Source organism: Candida oxycetoniae (assembly GCF_023343755.2).
Source record: "Candida oxycetoniae strain CBS 10844 chromosome Unknown scaffold5, whole genome shotgun sequence".
NCBI classification, from domain to species: domain Eukaryota; kingdom Fungi; phylum Ascomycota; class Pichiomycetes; order Serinales; family Debaryomycetaceae; genus Lodderomyces; species Lodderomyces oxycetoniae.
Window position 1 is genome coordinate 440,583 of NW_026055366.1, and position 22,734 is coordinate 463,316.

Genomic DNA, 22,734 nt, shown 5'->3' on the forward strand with positions numbered 1-22,734 from the left:
AACGGGAAACGAGAGAAATAGCGGGTAAAGCGGTTTTGTAAGAGTAACTGTAAAGCCGGTATATTTAAGATTAGGATTACTGGCCTCTCCCAAGGGGAGTAATCAACCCCATGCGTGTAGGAAATTGCCTAGGCCCAATCACCGAGTAATGCACTTTACACTTCAATTACCTTCTCCCAGACCAACTCCTTCTTTACTTTCCCCTGCCCTCACTTCCCACCCCCACCACTATACTAATCATAAATACATTTCGTCAGTGGAGGCACTCTAAATTATTAGATCTAAATGTCACCTCATGTACTGTACTATCCTGACATTGCTAACTAAATGCACCTAAAAAGAAAATGCTACCTTTCCTACGGTGGTCTCCTGGTTTCTTGGTTATGTTTACCTTTTCCCTCGTTTAGCTCCCATTTTCTACCTCTCTACTCCACAAACTCATCCTTTCTATCATTTTCTCTTACACCCCTCCCCCCCCCCCTTTTCTTTACTCTCTTCATATCAATGCAGACATGCTCTTCTACACTCCTACACGTCCATACATCTACACATCTACACATCTACACCCCTGCGTGTCTACACTTCTTTCCTAAAACCATTCCGAGTATCATTGCTCCTGATGACATAAAAAGGTCACGCATTTAAACAACTCGTACCAAAATTTCTTCGTTGTAATTCGATATCATTTGGAACCCGAATTCTCGAAGAAAAAAAAAAAACTAAAAAGCTGCGAAATAAAGTTTTCCCCAGATTTTTCACCTATTTATTTCATTAGGAAAAAGGCCAAAAAGGAAAAAGGGTGGGTATGGAGGTGTGAAAGGGGGAACGTGTAGAAGGGGGTAGGTGGGGAAGGAATGCGGGTGGGGTGGTGCGGGATGTGGGGGTGGTCAGACGATGCATACATGAGAATGCAGTGAGGCGTTTTAAATATAAAGTTAAATAATGACAAGAATGGTTTGAAACATTGACAGGTTTTGACAATACATATATATATATATATATGTATATATATGTTGTTAAGGGTCCAAACTCAAACTTTCTCTCTTTTGAAATATGATATTGAATTCAGCAAAATCAGGCTTTAACAAATCAACATTTATTAAAACTAGTCTCTTTAGTTGTCGGTTTTCAATTCGCAATATGTCAATTCCAGTTACTCAGTATGGATTTGTGTACAACAAGTCAACGGGACTCAATTTGAATAAGAATCTCCCAGTTCAATCGCCTGGAGTCGGGCAAGTACTTTTAAAGGTTGATGCTGTTGGATTGTGTCATTCCGATTTACATGTTATTTATGAAGGACTTGATTGTGGTGACAATTATGTGATGGGTCACGAAATTGCTGGTACAGTTGCCGATGTAGGTCCAGAAGTGGAGAATTGCAGTGTTGGTGATAGAGTTGCAGCCCTTGGGCCCAATGGATGTGGGGACTGTAGAATATGTCGCAGCGGCGCTGAGAATGATTGCAAGCGGTCTTTTGCCAATTGGTTCGGATTGGGTGTTGATGGCGGTTACCAACAGTATTTGCTAGTTTCAAAACCACGTAATTTGGTGAGAATTCCTGATAACGTTTCCTCGGAGGTTGCGGCTGCAGCAACTGATGCTGTTTTGACTCCTTACCACGCTTTGAAGATGACAAAAATTGGGCCCAGCTCAAACATCTTGATTATTGGAGCTGGTGGTTTAGGTATCAATGCAGTTCAAATTGCAAAAGCCTTTGGAGCCCATGTCACTGTTTTGGATAAGAAAGAAAAAGCACGTGCATTGGTTAAAAAGTACGGTGCCGACGTAGTTTTGGAGAGCTTGCCTGCTAGTACTGAAACAGGAATATTTAACGCTTGTTTTGATTTTGTTTCAGTTCAATCTACATTTGAGATTTGTCAGAAATATTGTGAGCCTAGAGGTTGTATTGTACCAGTTGGTCTTGGTTCTCCTAAAATCACTTTGGATTTAGCTGATTTGGACTTGCGTGAAATTCGTATTTGTGGATCTTTTTGGGGAACAGCTAATGATTTGGAAGAGGTTTTTGCCTTGATTGGAAAAGGTATGATTAAACCTATGGTTCAATCAGCCAAGTTGGAAGAGTTGCCACAATATATTGAGAAGTTGAGGAAGAATGAATATGAGGGAAGAGTTGTTTTCCATCCATAATAGACTAGTGAGGTTATCGACTGTCACTATCGAGCAGAGCGAGATGGTGGAGCACACTGACTAGCTGCCACCGTTTCCCTTCTTTTCTGTATTTTAGCAAAAGTAAGAAAATTCTAAAATCTGAAAACGTTTCAAGTCACACTTTGAGGAGTGATACCACTACTAGCTCTACAATTGAATCTACAACTGAATCTATGACTGACCCTACTGCCGATTCCACTGTCGGCTCCGCTATTTACTGCTAAATTCTATTCACCACTTAATCTTTAATTTCTCTATTTATATTCTCTCTCTTTAGATTCTCTCTTTAGATTCTCTCTCTAATTTTTCTTTATGTTCTCGCTTTATATTTACTCTTTATATTACTCTCTGCTCTCACTCTTTATATTCTTGCTTTCTATCCTCTCTCTACTCTCTCACACTTTATCTACTCTCTCACACTTTTTATCCTCTCTCTACTCTCTTTCTTATTATATTTACTCTTTATATTCCTGCTTAATATTCTCACATTTTTCTTACATTTTTCTCATGGTAATATGCCACCACTCTATTATACTACCTTTCTAATTCACTTCTCTGCATGTTGCTTCACTATTGAGAGCGAGATAGTGTTGTGACAAGCTACAAAGCTACAAAAAGCTACGAGGTGTCGCTCGATAGTGTCGGTGGCAGCTACGAGGTGTCGCTCGATAGTGTCGGTGGCAGCTACGAGGTGTCGCTCGATAGTGTCGGTGGCAGCTACGAGGTGTCGCTCGATAGTGTCGGTGGCAGCTACGAGGTGTCGCTCGATAGTGTCGGTGGCAGCTACGAGGTGTCGCTCGATAGTGTCGGTGGCAGCTACAAGGTGTTGCTCCACTATCTCGCTTCGCTCGATAGTGTTGATAGTGTCGACAGTGTCGACGCGCGTATCGGAATGTAAACAAAGCGAAAAAAAAAATACTGTTTAGTATATTTCCGCTTTCTATAATGATTCTCTCTCTTATGGAGGTAGGTTTTGTAATTGATAAAAGCGGATGAGCTGAAGGAAATCTTAGTCTAGGAGATCAGTATGAGTTTTGATAAGTCACAGATTGCGAGGCTATATTTGCAGAGACTTGCCAGGTCGCTTATACCGCCCGAGCTTGGCGATGAGTATGTTCAGAGTATAGCAAATGAGTTATTCATTTCGCTATGGAAGAAGTCGCCAACCAAGAAGAACCAGGATATATCTCAAATAATCAATAAATTCAAAGTACGATTCTTAAGTAACAATTTGAAGCTGGAGTGGCTCCAGTTTCAGGAAATTGTCAACTCATTAGCAAAGCTTAAAGATTTGAACCAGATTGCAAATTATCTCGTGTTTTTCGATGCCTTGCATAATGGGGAGCTATTGCCAATGTCAAAGTCAGTTTCCAACTCAAAACCAAAATCAACGAGTTTTTTGGAGAAACATCATGTTGGTAGGAATGGGAAAACGTTGGCTCAGCTTATAGAGCCATACTATGAAACTTTATCAGAAAAGGAGATTTTAACTTATTTACCCTATACTTTAAGAGGAATGGACTCGAAATTGGTTGAGTTTACCGATAATTACCGACAATTAGAAATCCCACAAACAATTAATGAGAGCTACAGCTCGTTACTAAGACTGATTTTTGAGTATGCTTTTCTTTATAAACAGTTGATTCTTGTTGTTGAAAATGATAGAGGCACAAACCCACTGACAGTCCAAGCAGCATTTGTGGCGTTGTTGGAAGAGATAACTAAAGAGTATATTGGCGAATTGAACCAGGTGTTCACTGAGGGACCCACATCCATCTTGTCAGTTTATCAAAAAATCTTTTCCTGGATATACAAGTTGAGGTTTTTGTACCGCATATCTCTCAAGTTGAAAACTTTGGATGGGTACCACTTGCTAACGCATGTTCACAAATTTACAAAATTTGGTGATAAAAACATTCTGGATATTGCAAAAAGAGTGTTTGCCGAGATTGTCAAGCCGTATTATAAAATAATCGAATTTTGGATTATTAAAGGTGAATTGGTAGATGAAAATAATGAGTTTTTTATAACTTTTGATCGAAATGAAAACAGTTTTGATAAGATTATTAATTTCCATAAAGAAAAAGTTCCAGACTTTGTACACTCTAGTGACAAGATCTTCCAAATTGGGAAAACGTTGATTTTCTTAAACAAGTATTGCAGGGAATTAGAATGGATAAATCGGTTCAATGTCAAGTATTCGAAAAGATTGTTTTCCAATGATAGTAGAAATAGCAATTATAGTAACATGGCTACTTCTACTACTAATAGTAATAATAATAATAATGGGCTAGCGACGATGAGCGAAAACGAAGTGGTGGAACTAATAGCAGATGAGTATGACGAAACCTTGAGCTACTTTACCAAACTAATGCATCAAAAATACAATTTATTGACACATTTGCAAATCTTCAAAAAATTTTACTTAATTGGGGCCAGCGACTTTATAGAATCCATTATGATAAAGGGAAAAACCGTTCTCGACAAACCATCCTTGGACATCACACCAAGTCAATTGGACAAAATCTTGAACGAGGCAATACAGCTGTCAGCGGTTAAAACGTTGAAATATACCGATAGAGTCGATATGAAAGTTTTCACTTCAGAAATAGGAAGCTTTGGATGGGAATCGTTCTTGCTTAATTACAAGATTGATGATTTACCTTTCAGTTACCTATTAGAAGATCAGATTTCAGAATATTTCAAAATGTTTCATCTTTTGAGAAAATTGCGACATTTGGAGATTCTTTTGAATGCAAATTATGAGATGTATTCTGTTCTCAATAATAAATTCAGTCGAAGCATAAGAAAACAGTTTAGCAGAAGGTTCAAATCGGTCACCATTGCAAATGTGCTAAGAAACCATATCATAAAGTTTCTACAAAATCTAATATCCTTTCTCTCTTACGATATTATTGAGGAGTCTTATGAGAGTGTAATTGTGAAAAGATTCTTTTACAATGACAATGACACTGACTTGTTATTGGACAAACTGTTTATGAAGTTGGATAATAGACACTACGAGCACTACAACGTCAACAAACTAACTATAGATGACTTAATTCGAACACACGGAAGATATCTTGAGCAAATTGTGTACACCGATCTACTTAATGAAAAAAAAATAGGAAAGAAGACAAACATCAGTTATGTTTATCAGATCTATGACTTGTTACAGACAATTTTTGATTTTGTGACTGCAGATCAGGAGTATCACTCTCTTATACTCGAGTTTGCGTTTCTCGTTGAGCAGAGCTATTCTGGTGATTTTGAAACTGGACAAAATTTAGAGAAGTTGATTGATCGTATGAACAAAGTAATGCATAAACTTAAAATCGATATATTTGAAAGTGAATTCAAGTTCCAATTAAATAATTTAAAGGAGGATTTAAAATTGGATAATAATTTACAAGAATTTGGAACATACATATAGCATTAGTGATTGAAATAAAAGTAATGAGAAGAAGGAAAAGAAAGAAAGGATGCCCCTTTTTAGTTAAGTAACTCTCAGACTCTCTATACTCAGGGAGTATAATGGACATATTTTTTTACTTATCTGCAATCGCCAATCATTCTCATGTTTTCTGCGAAAGCTAGAGAAATAATGTGAAAGTATGGCAAATGTGTATAAATTCTATTCTATGGGTGTGGAAGGAAAAAGAAGAAGATTAGGGAAACATTTTTCAAAATGGACCTGGGCTTTAGAGGAAATAAAAGTAATAGAAAAATAGAAAAAGAAGGAGGAGCAATACGAAGAATAATTTAAATAGGATTGGTGTATCCTAAGTAGTTTTTTTGTAATTGAAGAGATTTATGAGAAACGGATAAATTTAATAAATACCACCCATTCAAATTAACGTAAATCTATCTATTTCCTCCTGAATTGCTGCTGCGGTTGTTGTTGTTGTTGTTGTTGTTGTTGCAGTTGCTGTAATGATTGTTTCTTTTTGTAGTACATCTTTTGAATCAAAGGATGGTGTGAGTCTCTCAATTCCTTATTCTTGTTCTTACCGTACTCTATATATGCCATGTCTTCACCACCAGCCAAACCAGCCAATGAGCCGGACATTCTTGATGCACCGCTTTGTTTTGCATTCTCTAATCTCATTCTTTGCTCCTTAGAAATGAAATTCGTGTCAACGTCATCACCAATTTCCAAACCTGCAGCATCTTCATTTTTCAACAAAACTTGTTGCAATAATTCTCGACGTTCTCGAGCAGATGCATATGCTAATTCAGGCAATTGTTCCATACCACTAAGATGAGTAATCACCTTGAATGCATAACCCTGGTCAACCAAAAATGCTTGCCTCTTGGTTGAATAATACATTTCCTGAGTATCTTTCGACACTAATGAGTAAAAAAAGGCATTGAAACCTTCGTCATTACGTCTCTTTGCACGCAAAATCCTTCCCAACCTTTGTGCTTCTTGTCTTCTGGATCCATAGTGGGACGATATTTGAATTAAACACGTTGCCTCGGGCAAATCGATTGATGTATCACCCACCTTTGACAAAAATATCGTATTGATTTGATCATTGTGTTGGAAATTTTGCAAAATCTTCATTCTTTCTTGTTGTGGCGTTGAGCCAAATATAAATGGCTTTCCAAGTTTCAAAGCGTACTCTTGTAATGCGTAAACATTATCACTAAAGACAATAATTTTATCTCCTCTTTTCTCGTGATAATGAATCAAAAATTGACAAGCTTGAAACTTTGAGGGGTTCATAATGTACAAAAGCATCCTTTTTCTAGCACTTTCCCTCAAATACTCTTGGTAAAACTCTGACGTCATGGGGCACCATACCTCAGCGCATTGCACGCTTGCAATGTGACCCTTCTGGGCCAAATCCATCCAATTTGCTTCGTATAATTTTGGACCAATCAAGAAATTCAAATCATCAATCTTATCATCTTCACGAACCAATGTTGCAGTAAGGCCCAATTTAGCATGAGCGGCAATAGTTGTAACAACTCTTCTAAACATGTTTGCAGGCACAACATGGACCTCATCCAAAATAATAAAGCCCCATTCTCTTGATCTCAAGAAATCCATCACCTTTTGGGAATCATGCGACCGATTACGCGTGTTTGCAACCATAGAATAAGTCGAGACAACTAGACCAGACTCGCTGGCAAACATCTCCTTGTTTTCAGAGGTGAAAACGGCAACGCTGTCTGGTTGAATTGTGCACCACTGTAGAAACTGCTGCCTCCATTGCATCACGGAGACGGAGGAAGTACACAACACAATTACTGACTTTCGAATTGTACAGGCTGCAGTTATTCCGACTAATGTCTTTCCAGCACCGCAAGGTAGAACAATGATACCGGATCTTGCTCTTCCATTTCCAAACATTTTGGACAATGACTTCTCTTGGTAAGGTCTAATTTGAGTTGAAGGTTTCAAATCAATCTCTAAATCCGGGTTTCTGGCATCGTTACGGAAATCGTATTCTTCCAAAACTGGATAATCGATTTCTTGACACCTTCGTTTGATTAGTTCAACCGAATCGTGAGATATCTCAAACGAATGTACAGTGTCCAAGTCGTCTTCTTCTTCGCGGTTTCCTACTACCGATGCAAATATATCTTCTGCTTGATTTGTCTCATTGGAATCATTATTATAGCTGTTGTTGTTGCTGTTGTTGTTGCTGTTGTTGTTGCTGTTGTTGTTGTTGTTGTTGTTGTTGTTGTTGTTGCTGTTGCTGTTGTTGTTGTTGCTGTTGTTGTTGCTGTTGCTGTTGCTGTTATTATTGTTGTTGTTATTGCTGTTGTTGTTGGTATTATTCTTTTTGGTTCCTGGAATGCTGATATCGTTTTGAGGAGCAGCACTCTGAACAAGCCCGTTACTTGTTACAGTATTTTCTGTCGACTGTATACGCAAGGGTCCAATAACTTCGTCTTTTAGTAGCATCTGCAATATATCTGCTTGAGTGCTCTCTACAAAATATCTATTATTCTTTAAAACCAACTTCACTTTTCCATAAGAGACAGTAGCTGCTTTGATAAATTGAACTATTGATTCAGCCACTGGCACTTTGGATAATCGGTTGAGCACCGATATTATATCGTCCGTTTCTAGTCCTACAGAGACTGCCGCATACAATGAATAAGCAGTAATCCTGTATTCATGAATATGCGAAGGCCTCGATATTGGCTCGGCTATGGTGATTAAAAAATCCTGTGCTTGTTCCGCCAAGGGCGAAAAGGACTCTAGAATAATTCGAAGGTCGTTGGGAGATATCCAAATAGGTCTGGAAAAATGGTCTGGCTTCAACTTTAAATACGAAAAGTCTGCTCTTCCAAACGATTTGGATACTGCATCGGGAATATAGTCATCTGGTATGTCTGGAGTAATATCTAGCAACTCCTCCTCGGAAAAATTATTGTCCTCCAATTCATGCTTCAACCCATCAACCACCAAGCGCGCTTTTTGCTTCTTTGCTTTTCGAGAGTCTCCTAAGGAGACTCGTCCTGACTTTCGTTTTGATGCTATTCCATATTCTTGATCACCCTTGTCATCTAATCCTTCATCTGAAAAATTCTCATCATCAACTTCAGCATAACTAACAGACTGGCCTCTTCTAGACATGACAATACACCAACACAAGAAGTTAAATTCAACTTCACTCACTCAAACGCGCTACTCAATGAATATAACCCCAAAGATATCTACTAATGAGATATACATCTATTGATTTATGCCATCTCGGAATTTACCAAGAAGGCAAATCAATATCTTTTTTTTTTTCAAAGAGAAAGTCGTGTGGGCGAGCACAACAGAAAAAAAGAAAAGGTCGTGCGGATAAGCACAACAAAAAAAAGAAAAAAAATTCGCAATGAAAAATAGTAAATCGGAATATTCTCTTCTATATTGAAATACTTCTTTCCTATATCTTATGATCCAAACTCTCTCTTTATATCTATCTATCTACATTCATTATCTAAGCTCTTTTTTTTTTCCTTAGTCAGTAAACTTATAGGAACCAGAAGCTAAAGTAATACTACCGCCCTTGTAACTCCCTCTTTTCATTTTGTTCTTATTCTTTGTGAAATCCTTACCTCTAACTTGCAATAATTTCTCATTTGCTTTCTCTCCCCAAGTACCTGCAACTCCTTTATATGTGTTATCTTGCAAAGACTTGTCTTCAAAATTAATCTTTGATCTGTTTATTCTTGAAAAATGTTTCCTTTGCCCAGGTTTCAATTCTGATTCGGGTGAAGCTGGTGGAATGGAGTTTAATGATTTAAATGTATCTGTCTCTGACGAGACCTCGGGTGAAAGATTCGAATCAACTTTTGGCTTTTTCACTTGTTGATCACCTTCAATTACAGATTTGGTATCTGCTGCGTGTCTTTTCCTGCTCTCTTTCGAAGACTTGGTTTTTTCACTCTTGGAACTTGGCTTTTTTTTGACATCATTTGAACCAGCTGTTGAGGTATCTGGAGATGAGCTGTTTGGTTCAGATGAGGAGGATGAGCTATCACTTTCATCCTCTGATGAGTCTGATGAGTTTGAATCACTATCAGAGCTTGAATCAGAGCTGGATGAGCTAGATGAACTATCACTTTCATCCTCTGATGAGTCTGATTCACTATCAGAGCTTGAATCTGAGCTGGATGAACTGGAACTGCTGGTTGATCTAGATGAGCTAGATGAGCTAGATGAGCTAGATGAGCTAGATGAGCTAGATGAGCTATCACTTTCGTCCTCTGATGAGTCTGATTCACTATCAGAGCTTGAATCAGAGCTGGATGAGCTGGATGAAGAATCGCTCAACTCTTTGGAAACGCTGTCTTTTTGCATTCTCTTCCTCTTGGTATCGACCTTTTCCAGATCTTCATCTTCCTGCGCGGTGGAAGAATCGTCACTACTCAAAGATTCTCGACTCTCACCATCACTCTCCAGTTTACCTCTCTTCTTGCTCTTCCTATGCTCCTTTTTTTTCAATTCATTACCCAGCTTGATATCTTTCATCACACTATAAATTGTATTCGTTATCTCATTATCAAGCTTAGATAGCTTGACACTCTTGGTCGACTTCGATAAACTTTTCTTATTGACTTTCTTTAACTTCTCATAGAGATTCTTTAGCTTCTTATCATTTGATATACAACGTATTATATACGCCTCTATCTCATCCGACTTGGACATGCTGATCCAAAAAGGAGACCTACAGACCCAATAACTAGGTATAAAAAAATAGAAATGAAAAAAAAAAAAGAAGAGAAAGAGATAGAGAGAGAGATGAGCTTCAAACCAATTTTTTTTTCTCTTATAACTTCATTGATCAAAAGAGCTTTTATATAAAAACAAAAGCTTTACTTCTAAAGTTTTATTTTGTCGACAAGATCTAACATTTCGTATCCGTAAACATTATCGAGGTCGAATTTCAACAAGCTTCCAAACTCTTGGTCAAAAATAGCTTTTCTATCACCTTTTAAACGACCCTCTGGAGTTTCAGCCACTTCTTTCTTGAAATCCAGGTTTCTCTTGTTCAAAAAATCTTTAATTACTTCAACCGTCTCATCTGGGTGTTCACCTAGAACCAAGTGCTCGCCATCCTTCATATCAACCCCACCGGCGAAATATTTCGGGTTAATGGTATTTCTTATCCAGTCAATACTTTCCGGTGGATTCCAGCGTGCCTTTGACCCAATAACATGTAAAACTGGGATTTGGATAAATGGTAATGCTGACATTCCCTTTGGGATTGAAAGGAACGCTCCTAAATATCCTGCCATTTGGTGAGGCTTCATACATTTTAGTTTATAAATATATTCTCCAGTTTCCTTATCCTTCACCTTGATGATTTCATCCGCCATGTAATCATTCAACACATCACGTTGAAACTTCTTAGTAAATGAAAACTGCTCAAAGTAATATTTTGCATCTTCTTCAGAATCAAAAGTATCTATAATAAAGTTTGAGATTTTACTGAAAATTGTTTTGAAAATCTCAAGCCCTTCTGGTTTACCGTAGAAAACAGCTTCAATAGGAACAACTGAGTCGAATAACGTTTCGCCCAAAAATGCAGCATAAAGTGCTACGAATCCGCCCATTGAATGGCCAATGAGCACGTTTCTAGACTCGGAATCGTTTTTGAAATCACCTGTAGTATCGATTTCGTTCTGAACAACTTGTATAAGGTCGCGTGCGCCATCGTCCCAAGTGTATATTGGCCCCAATTTGCCAAAATTTGCCAAACTTGAATCGCCGTGTCCAAGAGCATCAATAGCAATCACCGAATCTAAAAACCATGGCACTTGCATAGATTGTGAAAGCTTATACAATTTCTTTATATGGTAGTTCCAAATTGACTTGTTGAACCCTGTGCCATGGACAAATATCAAGTTAAACCTCAATTGTGAATTTGCCTTTGGTAAGGGGCAATTCGATTTATACTTGTTATAAACGATAACAAGTTGTTTATCATCATCTTTTAGTAACGTGCTTCCAGGCGCCCGCCAGGGGTAGGCCTTGGTTTCCTTCTTCTCTAACGTAAAGGACATCAACCCAGTAATAAGATATTATCCTCTCTAGAAAAGAAAAAAAAAATAAAAAAAGAAAGTCCTCAGCTATAACATTAAAAGGTTTCTAAATCTGGCTATTTTTTATAGCCTTTATTTGATTACACTTTTTGTGGGGAAAAGAAATTTTTCAAAAGTTGCTCCTCGGTAAACGGAAAAGACTTATCAGTTGGGGGTAAGTAGAGTAGATACCGGGTATATCGTAGAAGTTGAGAAAAAAAATAAAAAAAGAAGGAAAAGCGAGAGTCGAGGTCACATGAACTGCTATTAATTTCAAGTTGACTCAACTTGGAGATATGAAAAGAAAAGGGGGTCAAGAGAAGGGGTTAAAATAAAGGTGAAGTAGGTAGATTTCTTGTGACAGCGGTTATTCCTCACAACACTAATAATCTCTGTTCTCTTATCCTCTTGTTCCTCATTCTCTTATCCTCTTATTCCTCATTCTCTTATCCTCTTATCCTCTTATCCTCTTATCCTCTAATTCATCTTTTCTCTATTAGCAGGATCCTGCTAATCCAAGCTAATTTGTATTCCGATAAACAAAAAGAAATAAACGAAGTTTCAAAATTTTTCAAATTTTTCAATTTTTCAATTTTTCAATTTTTCAATTTTTTTTCTCTTGTAAGATCATTTAATATAGAGAGGAGATGACGATATCATCAAAGATTCTAATATTGAGGACAGTTAGTCAGGTTCGACAATGGAGAGCAAAGCTCTTTTCAGATAACCAGTCTGTAGGGTTTGTGCCCACCATGGGAGCTTTACACGCAGGACACTGTTCCTTAGTGCGAAAGTCCTTGGAAGAAAACGATAAAACTATAGTTTCAATTTTTGTTAATCCATCCCAGTTTGCACCACATGAGGATTTAGATAATTACCCAAGGACGCTTGACCGAGATTTAGAGATATTGGAATCTGAATTTTCCGATAAACAAGTGGATGCGGTGTTTGTACCCAAAGTCTCGGAGATGTATCCAAATGGAATCTCGTTGGATATCGATAAACAAAAAGGTGCATTTGTCAATGTCCATGGATTAAGTGAGCAACTAGAAGGTATTACGAGACCGCAATTTTTTAGAGGAGTTTCGACGGTGGTGACTAAGCTATTAAACATTGTACAACCAACAAGGGTCTATTTTGGCCAAAAGGATGCCCAGCAGTGTGTAGTGATTAACAATCTTGTACGCGATTTGATGATACCCACAAAAGTAAGAGTTGTGCAGACAGTGAGGGAATCCAACGGTTTGGCGATGTCCTCAAGAAATGAATATTTATCAAAGGAGATGAAGGATAGGTGTTCGATAATTTATAAAGCGTTGAAGGAAGGTGCTTCTCTTTATAATGAAAATCGCGAAAAAGGGGGCAAGGTCAATTCGTCTATAATCATTGATAGAATAAAGGACATTGTTAGCCAGAATGATGAGTTTGAAATTGAATACGTTGCTGCTAGCCATCCTGAATCATTAGAAGATGTCGAGTTGATAGAGCCCGGGGTTGGCGCAATAGTTTCCTGTGCAATCAAAGTTCCAAAAGAAAGTAGCACAGAGAAAGCCAGATTGATTGACAATATAATTTTGCAATGACAAACGAATTTATAATATTTTAATGATGATTTTACTTGTGTACAAAAGTAAGTTTGCGTTTATTTTGGGGAGACAATAGAAAACGAAATATAGAGCATGCATAACAGAGTAACAGAGTGACAGAGTGACAGACAGAGTGACAGACAGAGTGACAGACAGAGTGAGTGAGTGAGTGAGTAAGTGAGTGAGTGATATTTACAAAAACTCTAATGTAATTAAACCCGTGTGTCACAGTGCTAACTCAATATTATCTAATTACAGCTCCACTATCTCGCTCTGCTCGATAGTGTCACAGCGTTAACCCAATACTATTTAATTACAGCTCCACTATCTCGCTCTGCTCGATAGTGTCACATCTTCTTGATTAAACACAAGGTTTAATTATTACTGTCAATAGCAACAAATTAAGCTCTCTGTACATTAATGTTTAGAAACGCTTTCGAACTAGAAATCTCTTTTTCAATTCGGTATGTTGCCGGTTGCCAGGTTTCTTTTGCTCTTTTGTTTTTTTCTCTTCAAACAAGACCCGATCCTGATCTAATTGTTGCGCAAATCGCTCCTTTGTAATTAATCCCTGGCTGTTTACCAATTGGTTCTGCTCAGTCTCTGGGACTCCAAAGAATTTGTAACCATATTGCAATAACCACATGGGATCGACACATGTTACACAATTCATGTATTCCTTTGATGTCAATATTAGCTCATGAAATATCACAAAATTCAGACTCAAATTGCAGTTCAATAAGCTACTTGTAGGATGCAAGTACATATTCATGTAAGAGTGTCTCAAATTCATGAATTCAGCCGCTCCATTGACATTAGTTTTCACAAGCTTTGCCAGCTGTTGGTAATACGCTGCGCAAAGACACTTTCGAACATTTTCATCACGCGGAGATTTCAACACTGGTAACTTGTTTTTCTGCATAATTTGAAGTATTTGACTCCGGATCTCTCTTGCTTGGTACAATGATTTGCAATGAAGAAAATTCTTCTCACACCATTGATTGATTTTACTCCAGTTCTTGCCAAATTTCTGCAAATTGAGATCCCATTGGCAATATACATTAAGCAATGTCAAGTGATCAGATTCTGCAACGGTAAACTTTTCTCTTGCAAAATCTGCTTCATGGGCCCGTTCTTTCGAGCGCTGGAAAATGCCTGGAACGCTCAACATAGCAACTATAGTAACGATTTCTTCTGAGCAATGAAATTCATGCTGGGTCGATAATAAGATCAACTTGGATAATGTAGGCTCAAGGGGGAATTGAATCATGCCGCGACCAAGCTCAGTCAATTCGCCAAAATTGTCCAAAGCATTAATAGCCCATAAATCGTACAAAGAGCAGTTGAGTAGATCCTTTGGGGGTGGGTCTAAAAATGGAAATGAGTTAATATCATTTATTCGTAATGATTTTAATAAAAGCATAGTGTTGCTCAAATTAGTCCTTTGAATTTCTGGTATTGGTTGCTCGTACATATTGTTTGGATTGGTTGCGTTTTCAGTGTATAAGCGGTAAGCAATACCAGTGCTTGTTCTCCCGGCTCTACCACTTCTTTGTTGGGCATTTGCCATAGATATCGGAACCACTTGCAAAGTGTCCATACCTAGCTTGGAATTATACACCTTTTGTTTCACCAAGCCGCAATCTATGACATACTTGACACCATCCACTGTTAATGACGTTTCGGCTATATTTGTAGCCACAACCACCTTTCTCCGGGAGGCATCTTTTTTTCTAAATATTTTCCTTTGTTGTTCTGGCGGCATTGATGAGTAGATTGGCATTATATCCAATGGTGGAGGGTTTTCCAACATATCCAACTTTTCACGAAGCAAGTCACAAGTAACCTCGATATCCTCCTGTCCAGTCATGAAAACAAGAATATCTCCATCATTAACAAAACTTTTGCTTTCGGCGCGAATCAGGTTTCCTAGATGTATGGAAAGTATTTGCTTAACTGCATTCTCTACATAATCCATGATAACATTTTTGTTATAGTATATTTCCACTTGATATGTTCTTCCTGGTATTGAAAATTGTGGTGCTGCTCCAAAAAATCGCGTAAATCTATCCGCATTCATTGTGGCAGAGGTAACAACTAATTTCAAGTCTCTGCGCTTTGCTAATAAGCTTTTAAATAAACCCAATAAAATGTCAGTGTTGAGTGATCGCTCGTGAGCTTCATCCATAATAATACAACTATACTCACTTAACAATGGATCAGCAAGCATTTCTCGAAGAAGAATTCCTTCAGTCATATACTTTATCACTGTTTTCTTGGGATTTGTTTTATCATCGAAACGAACTGAATAACCAACTTCTTCGCCCAATTCAACTTGCATTTCTTTACTAACTCGTTTCGCCACCGAAGTTGCCGCTACTCTTCTTGGCTGAGTACATGCAATCACCTTCTTTTCTGAACCTTCTCCTCCAATGGACGCAAATCCGGCTTCAAATAAATATTGCGTCAATTGAGTCGTTTTTCCTGATCCGGTCTCACCAATGATAATTGTGACTTGGTTATCTCGAATGGTGGTAACAACGTCATCTTTTACAGTAAAAGCAGGCAAGTTTCGCCGCTGCTCATTTATATTTTCTATAGTTTCACCCTGGTCATCATAATTCTCCCCCTCTGTTTTGTCATCTTGTTTATTGTCAGCTGTATCAGTAACAGCCCCAGTACTTTCCTTCGCTTGCTTAGCTCTTTCCTGTTTCGATCTTCTATTCTGGGTAACTAATGAACCCTGTCTTGCCATGGAGGCTAACTCTGAATTAAGGTTTTTAATTGGGTTTATTGTCGGTCCTATTCCCTTAACGCTTGTACCTGAAATCTGTAAAGTTAAAAACTCTTTCAGTTTTTCAAGAAACGGCGGTATAAAGACATGGCTGACTATCAGTATACGGTTAAAGTCATTGTGTGAGGCATGATCGTTGTCTATATACTTTCCATGTGCGTCAAAATACCCTCCAGTAGCTGCTCGGCTCGATTCATTAAAAGTCTTAGATGAGGGTGTAATAGGTTTCGCTAACGGTATGGAGTTATTTTTTTGAGGAGCTCTATGAGTCATGGGTCTGGGTACTGTCTTGTTGTTCCTACCTACTTCAAGTTTCGGCTCTTTGGTTGGCACCATCATCTCGTTTCCATTCAATATCTGAGTAGCCGGTTGGGCTTGTTTCAACCTCGCTGCTTCTTCAACTTTAATCCTTTTAAATTTCGGTCGAGCTGTACCCTCTTGAGCCTCCTTTTGCTTTTCAAAAACAGGCTTTATTCTAGTATCAGTCTTCTCTTCCTCTTGCCCTTCTTTTTCCTCTTTTTCTTCCTCTTCACTCATATCCTCATAAGACAAGCGCAATCCTTGCACTTTATTGCTTTTACGGACCACCTTCTTAGTCTCAAGTGGGGTAGGCATCAGCCACGATACATGAGCATTCACGTAATCAAAGATATCCTTTGCATGGTTCTCATTCTTTAATCCAATGACTTGGAGAAACTTGGTAAACTCTTCCAAATTTTTGGAAAGAGCTTGCGTCTTTACAGTTTTCGATAGCGACTCATTTACCGGTTTATTTAAAGATCGGGATAGCTTTTCAATAATAGTGTGGTTCACTTCATTGCTCATCTCCTTAGTCCACTTCACTAGATTGCAAAATTCTAAAGGAAGAAAAAAAAAAAAAATTTTGAATAAATATTTATCGATTACCAAATAAAAAACTATTAATACTACGGGGTCAATATAATGGCATGGACAAATTACCAAAGAGGTTCCATAACTATCTAAAGCACTCGGTCAGATTCCGATGTAAACTCAGTCCGCCGCCAAAAAGTTCGTCAGAGTTGAAGTTTGTTTTAAACGTTTTGGAAAAATTAGCTACAGTTGACATTTTGAGATCAACTTCATTGACCCCATTGGATCCCAAAAAGTTGCTTGAATCTGGTTTTTGGATAGATATACTATATAGTCCATGTTATCCGAAAAGTATATTTCTGCCAATGTTACCAAAAGGTGATTTCCCGCCTTTGAGTAAGGAATCAATAGCAAAGAATAAACTTGCACAGTCAAATTTTATTGAAAAGTTGAATAGTCTAGTTGCGATTCCTCGGTTCCACGCTTTAGAAACGGACACTGAGTACATTGAAAACCAGAGAGGTATAAAGCTTGTTCATCAGCTTGTTCCCAGTGCAATGTCGTACAGAGGGAATTACGAATTGACAACGTCCACCATAGACAATCCACTAATATCCATAAAAAGAAAGGAGCCATTAGTAAATGAACATGTGTTGAGAGCATCGATGCGACACAACTTTCAGTTGTTTCATAAATTCGAAAGCATAGCAATTTATAAAAACGGCTTGTTCAATCTTGTGGAAATGAATTAAGACGTTTCTTTGGCAAAAAGAAAAAAAAAATAAAAAAAAAAAATAAAATTTAATACCTTAATGATAACTGGTAATCTAATCTATTTACTCTTCACTTCAACCAATTTTTTCACCTTCTCAGAGTCCTTCTCCAATACGTCGTTGAGATAGTTCAACCCCATTTGTTGCCTCAATAAAATCTTGGCAATCTTGTCAATTGCATCCTCATTGTTGTCGCTGTCTTCTTTAGCTTGTTCCTTCGCCAGAATGTCATTGCTTAATGATCCATTCAAAGAATGCATAGATTGATCAAATTGAGAATTCAAGTCCTCTGCTCTCTCCTTGAGTATAGCCAATTTGGCAAAAATATCACTAAGCTTACCAATGGGGCTATTAGGATCATTTATCTTAGAAGTCAAAATATCAAACTGCTTTGCTATTTCTTCTTCTTCAGGTAACAATGGGTAGCCTTTCAATTTGAGAATGGCCAATACCGTCGCTAGCCTTAGAACTCTCCTTGATAATTGAGTGTGTCTTGCCTTTGCCTTCAATATTCTCGTTGTGTTCTCTAAATCGTGTTTTGCAGATAATGTATTTAATCTTTCATTGATTGTGTTCAAAATTACCCTTGATTTCGCCACTTGGTTCAATTGAGCTTCAATCCTTTGTGCAACTTCGGTGAATGAAGTAATTTTCTGAGGATAAAAGTTAGGGCCAGGTCTCTCTGCCATAGCTTTGTCCCAGTCCTCTACAGTTTCATTGGCTGGTCGTGGCTGCAATAGCAACTGATTAATTTGCTGATCGTCAAACTTGTTATAAAAGTGTGTCTTTAATCCACATTTAGCTGAATTGGGATCCCACTGCTCCCAAATTTTGGCCAATTGATCGTTAATTGCTGGGGTGTATAGGTATTGATTAGGGTTTGGCTGTTGATTGACGCTTTGGCCAAGTGTTTTGGTTTGGTTCTGATTGAAATTCAAAACGTTTGATTGTTGAGATTGGCTCCAACTAAAAGACGGCTGTTGATAATTTGTAGTGTTTGTTGGAACAACTCCTATTTGTTGTGGTTGTTGTTGTTGCTGTTGTCCGAAAAGAGTTCCTCCTGTTGTTGTAGTGGCAGGTTTTGAGCCAAACAACGTACCGCTTTGGTTATTGCTGGAGCCAAAAAGACCACCTTGGTTACCACCAAACAATCCTCCTGTTGCTCCAGTACCGCTCTGTTGAGTATTGCCAAACAATCCTCCTGTTGCTCCTGTGCCGCTCTGTTGAGTATTGCCAAATAGTCCTCCTGTTGCTCCTGTGCCGCTCTGTTGAGTATTGCCAAATAGTCCTCCTGTTGCTCCTGTGCCGCTCTGTTGAGTATTGCCAAATAGTCCTCCTGTTGCTCCTGTGCCGCTCTGTTGAGTATTGCCAAATAGTCCTCCTGTTGCTCCTGTGCCGCTCTGTTGAGTATTGCCAAATAGTCCTCCTATTGCTCCTGTGCCGCTCTGTTGAGTATTGCCAAATAGTCCACCACCTGTCAGTGTTCCCGCAGGTTTCCCGAAAGCTGAATTACCTGTATTAGATCCAAAAATGTTTGTAGTTGGTGTTGTGCTTTTTAATTGATTTGAACCAAAAAGTAGTCCACCTGACAGCTTGGGTTGGCTAGATCCAAAAAGACCGGTATTGGCAGATCCCGTATTATTCGATTGTGACTGTCCAAATAAACCGCCTGACGTACCAGACTGACCAAACGCATTCTGCTGTGATTGCTGCTGCGGCTGCTGTTGTTGTTGTTGTGATCCAAATGATGTAGATGCCGCCCTATTGCCAAAAATTCCTCCGCCAAATGTGTTGCTATTGCTGTTACTATTGGCATTCGATGACCCAAATAGCCCTCCGCCTGTGCCACTGTTACTGCTCGTGCCAAACATGTCCTCTTTTTCAATGGCTAACTATGGACTCTAGTTTGTTTTTTCATTATTACCATAGTAAATTTTTTTTTTTTCGATGTAGTAGAAAGCGAGATTCATTTGGTAATGAAAAATTTGATAACTGAGAGAGAAATGTTAACTATGGAATGGAATAAGAGAAATGTTAACTATGGAATTGAGAGTTTCTCTCAATAGTGAAGATTTACCAATGAGATGACCTTGGCATAGTTTGTAGCTCGTTGTTCAATTACCTGCATGCTAAACTCGTTAGCAGCTTTGTTTATTTCTTTAATATATTTTTAAGTGATTTGTGTGATATATAATTGAATGTTATGTATCACACACATACACACACACTGTCTCCAATTTCTCTCACATGAGCTAATTTATATTCTGTTCAGACTTTTTTAAATACTCTTTGGTCAATCTAACGTCCTTAGGGTCAGCTTTGTATACTGGATTCTTTTTATGGTGTATTTGCTCATCAACATCAGGAATGCGTTTCTCCAACTTCAAGTTGTCAAAAACACATTTACTCAATACCCCTTCACTAGCACGGCAACGACTGAAGTATTGATTATTCTGTTCCAAGCAGTCATAATGCAACTTAAATTCGTCAAAACAATATTTATTCAAATCTTTCAATACTGATATCGCGCATCTGGTTACTCTTCTACCTTCTTTCAAACACTCTACCGTGCCTCCGTTCTTTTCTTCTTTACACATCATAAAATCATCATTATATGGTTTACATCTGTCGCCTATATAATATGATGCCGATAGTAATGGTGCCGATGTTGCTCCAACTTCGTCAACCTCTGGTATATCCTTTGGCAAGGGAGTTTCCTCTTTATTTTCCCACTTGTGCCTACTCAAAAAAAGATCACGAAACATTCTCTATTATATACTAACTCTTCCACTAACCACCTCAGATCTTTTCAATTGAAAATTGAAATACCTTTAAGAGAAAATTTATTTGTATTGTAAATTGTTTAATTTTGGTTGGTCAAGGGAAAAAAAAAAAAAGGAAAATATTTAACAAGAAGATAGTAGGATAGATTATTAAAGAGATCAATGTTTCAAGATCTAACTGGGAGGAAGTAAGTTTGTTGGTAAAGGGATGAGATAGGTTAAGTAACACGTTCTTGTCAAGTCTGTTTTAGTCGTTTTCTATTTCTCTCGCTTCGCTCTCTAGTGTCCGTGTGCTCCACTATCAAGCAGAGTGAGATAGTGGAGCACACGAGCTACTAAGTCGTAACAAGCTACTGCCAAGCTACTGCCAAGCTAACAAGCTACTGAGTTGTGACAAGGTACAAATTGTTGCTCGATAGTGTCGGAACAAGCTACTGAGTTGTGACAAGGTACAAAGTGTTACTCGATAGTGTCGGAACAAGCTACTAGATGTTGCTCCACTATCTCATTCTGCTCGATAGTGTCACTCGATAGTGTCGGAACAAACTACCAGGTGTTGCTCCACTATCTCGCTCTGCTCGATAGTGTCGCTCGATAGTGAAGCACATTTACCACGCTTTTACTTCACAGATAGCACTGTTTGCACTTTTGCTATTTCCAATACTAAATCGTTATTTTGATCTCGCTTACCATTCTCTGCCATTTGTTGCAAAAAGCTTTTAAACTCAAGGAAAATCGAGGATATTTTGCTATGGACATATTGATCTTGAAAATGGCTTCTTTCAGCAACGGTTATAAAACCATCATTTTCTAGATACTTATTTGTATTCATAATCGATAAGTAAACGCTGGTAATCCTCCGTAACTGCTCGACGCTGGTGTTTGTTTCTTTTACGCAAATGTCAAACAAATCCATTTGTTCATGAATCAACAAATTTAGTTTCAAATTAGTCTTTAAATCAACGAGTAATTGTCTTTTTTCCAAAACTTGAGAAACATCATCATCCATAGTTTGAAACTGGTTTCTATACTCTTCCAAGTCAATCTTGAAGTTTTTTAAATCCTCTGAGATTGAAGATATTAGTTCATCACCGCCATTTATTGATTTGCCCAACTTGATGAAGTCATTATAGTCCTGATTTACAAGACTTAGCAAATTTTGGTTCAACTGCTGAGATAATTCTTGCAAATCTTTGATGAGGATATCGAGTGAGGTGAAGCGATGATTCTTGTATAGGAATTGATCTATTTGATCTTCGCTCATATCCTGTTTGAAATCCGTTTCTCGTATGGTTTCTTGAAATGGAAAGTCCTCCGAGTTGATAACAATTTCCTCTTCATTCATTGTGAATGTGCCAAAGTCTGTGTAAGTACCTAATTAGCTAAATTGGAAGAATTGTGTTTTATAATGTGACAAGAAACCAACTTTTGAGTTTTCAACATGGAGATGCTACCAGTTGAATACAAACCTGACCACTATCATCACCACCACTAGACATGAGTTTTGGTTGCATCCAATACAACAATGGACATGTATCTACTTGTTACTATTGTTTAAGAGAAGTTTATGAGAATTTGGCGAGATCTGTGGTATATGCAAAACCTCCATATATACAACCTCTATACATTGTGAATTTTTTTTTCACTGAAAAAGCTGCAAAAAGAATTAAAAATGAAAACTCTTAAAAAGAGGTGACAGATAGAGCCATAGTTTGTGTAAATCATTTTTCAATAGATACATTATCTCGGTAAATGACTACGGTTGAAGGGAAGAGAGATCTTGAAAAGCTTTTTTATTTGTTGGGTATTGTCACACCCACACTAAATTGCAATTTCATTTTGCAATTTGATTTGCGCTTCCCTAGTGTCGATACCGTCTTCAAAGTGTTGCTCCACTATCTCGCTTTGCTCGATAGTGTCGTAATTTACACAACGGTGGTTGCCACCTTTGAGTAAGACTCCAAAACGAAAAAAGTAAATGTGGTTGAGGAGAGAGTGGGGTTGGTTACAAAGTAAGCAATATGCAAACTTGAATCATTATGAAAAAAACCAGTTTGTGGTTTCACTGAGAGTATTAAAAGGGATATAGGAATGTTCCGAGGTATTTTTTTCTTCTATCTACTAGAATATAACCCGGGTTAGATTGATTTCGAGGTAAACAGCCAAGAGTAAGCAAAATAATCAGACTTTTAATTAAAGATGATATATAGCCAAAACTTACGTTCAGTATGGGGAAAAGCGGGGGGCGGGGGGGGGGGGGG

The 22,734-nt window shown here is 38.0% G+C and overlaps 9 protein-coding genes across 9 annotated transcripts; 3 read left to right on the forward strand and 6 right to left on the reverse strand. All coding sequences in view use genetic code 12, as the record gives it.

The window, feature by feature from the left end:
* Positions 1 to 1,140: 1,140 nt before the first annotated feature.
* Positions 1,141 to 5,605, forward strand: KGF56_000915 (SPC98; the record flags this gene model as incomplete). Its single annotated transcript, XM_049326874.1, has 3 exons — positions 1,141 to 2,136; positions 2,753 to 3,066; positions 3,244 to 5,605. The coding sequence occupies 3 exons, from the start codon at positions 1,141 to 1,143 to the stop codon at positions 5,603 to 5,605; spliced, it is 3,672 nt and encodes a 1,223-aa protein (XP_049182179.1).
* Positions 5,606 to 6,040: 435 nt separating this feature from the next.
* On the reverse strand, positions 6,041 to 8,767 carry KGF56_000916 (TFIIH/NER complex ATPase/helicase subunit; the record flags this gene model as incomplete). The annotated part of the gene is made up of 1 exon (XM_049326875.1): positions 6,041 to 8,767. The coding sequence occupies one exon, from the start codon at positions 8,765 to 8,767 to the stop codon at positions 6,041 to 6,043; it is 2,727 nt and encodes a 908-aa protein (XP_049182180.1).
* Positions 8,768 to 9,139: 372 nt separating this feature from the next.
* Positions 9,140 to 11,688, reverse strand: KGF56_000917 (triglyceride lipase; the record flags this gene model as incomplete). The annotated part of the gene is made up of 2 exons (XM_049326876.1): positions 9,140 to 10,331; positions 10,535 to 11,688. The coding sequence occupies 2 exons, from the start codon at positions 11,686 to 11,688 to the stop codon at positions 9,140 to 9,142; spliced, it is 2,346 nt and encodes a 781-aa protein (XP_049182181.1).
* Positions 11,689 to 12,353: 665 nt separating this feature from the next.
* Positions 12,354 to 13,289, forward strand: PAN6 (pantoate--beta-alanine ligase; the record flags this gene model as incomplete). Its single annotated transcript, XM_049326877.1, has 1 exon — positions 12,354 to 13,289. The coding sequence occupies one exon, from the start codon at positions 12,354 to 12,356 to the stop codon at positions 13,287 to 13,289; it is 936 nt and encodes a 311-aa protein (XP_049182182.1).
* A 427-nt stretch (positions 13,290 to 13,716) lies between these two features.
* On the reverse strand, positions 13,717 to 16,911 carry KGF56_000919 (DEAH-box RNA helicase; the record flags this gene model as incomplete). The annotated part of the gene is made up of 1 exon (XM_049326878.1): positions 13,717 to 16,911. The coding sequence occupies one exon, from the start codon at positions 16,909 to 16,911 to the stop codon at positions 13,717 to 13,719; it is 3,195 nt and encodes a 1,064-aa protein (XP_049182183.1).
* Positions 16,912 to 17,033: 122 nt separating this feature from the next.
* Positions 17,034 to 17,669, forward strand: KGF56_000920 (uncharacterized protein; the record flags this gene model as incomplete). The annotated part of the gene is made up of 1 exon (XM_049326880.1): positions 17,034 to 17,669. The coding sequence occupies one exon, from the start codon at positions 17,034 to 17,036 to the stop codon at positions 17,667 to 17,669; it is 636 nt and encodes a 211-aa protein (XP_049182184.1).
* Positions 17,670 to 17,749: 80 nt separating this feature from the next.
* On the reverse strand, positions 17,750 to 19,561 carry KGF56_000921 (FG-nucleoporin; the record flags this gene model as incomplete). The annotated part of the gene is made up of 1 exon (XM_049326881.1): positions 17,750 to 19,561. One exon carries the CDS (start codon positions 19,559 to 19,561, stop codon positions 17,750 to 17,752), a length of 1,812 nt encoding a protein of 603 aa, XP_049182185.1.
* Positions 19,562 to 19,942: 381 nt separating this feature from the next.
* Positions 19,943 to 20,455, reverse strand: KGF56_000922 (uncharacterized protein; the record flags this gene model as incomplete). The annotated part of the gene is made up of 1 exon (XM_049326882.1): positions 19,943 to 20,455. One exon carries the CDS (start codon positions 20,453 to 20,455, stop codon positions 19,943 to 19,945), a length of 513 nt encoding a protein of 170 aa, XP_049182186.1.
* Positions 20,456 to 21,092: 637 nt separating this feature from the next.
* Positions 21,093 to 21,818, reverse strand: KGF56_000923 (Golgi transport complex subunit; the record flags this gene model as incomplete). The annotated part of the gene is made up of 1 exon (XM_049326883.1): positions 21,093 to 21,818. The coding sequence occupies one exon, from the start codon at positions 21,816 to 21,818 to the stop codon at positions 21,093 to 21,095; it is 726 nt and encodes a 241-aa protein (XP_049182187.1).
* Between the last annotated feature and the right edge of the window lie 916 nt (positions 21,819 to 22,734).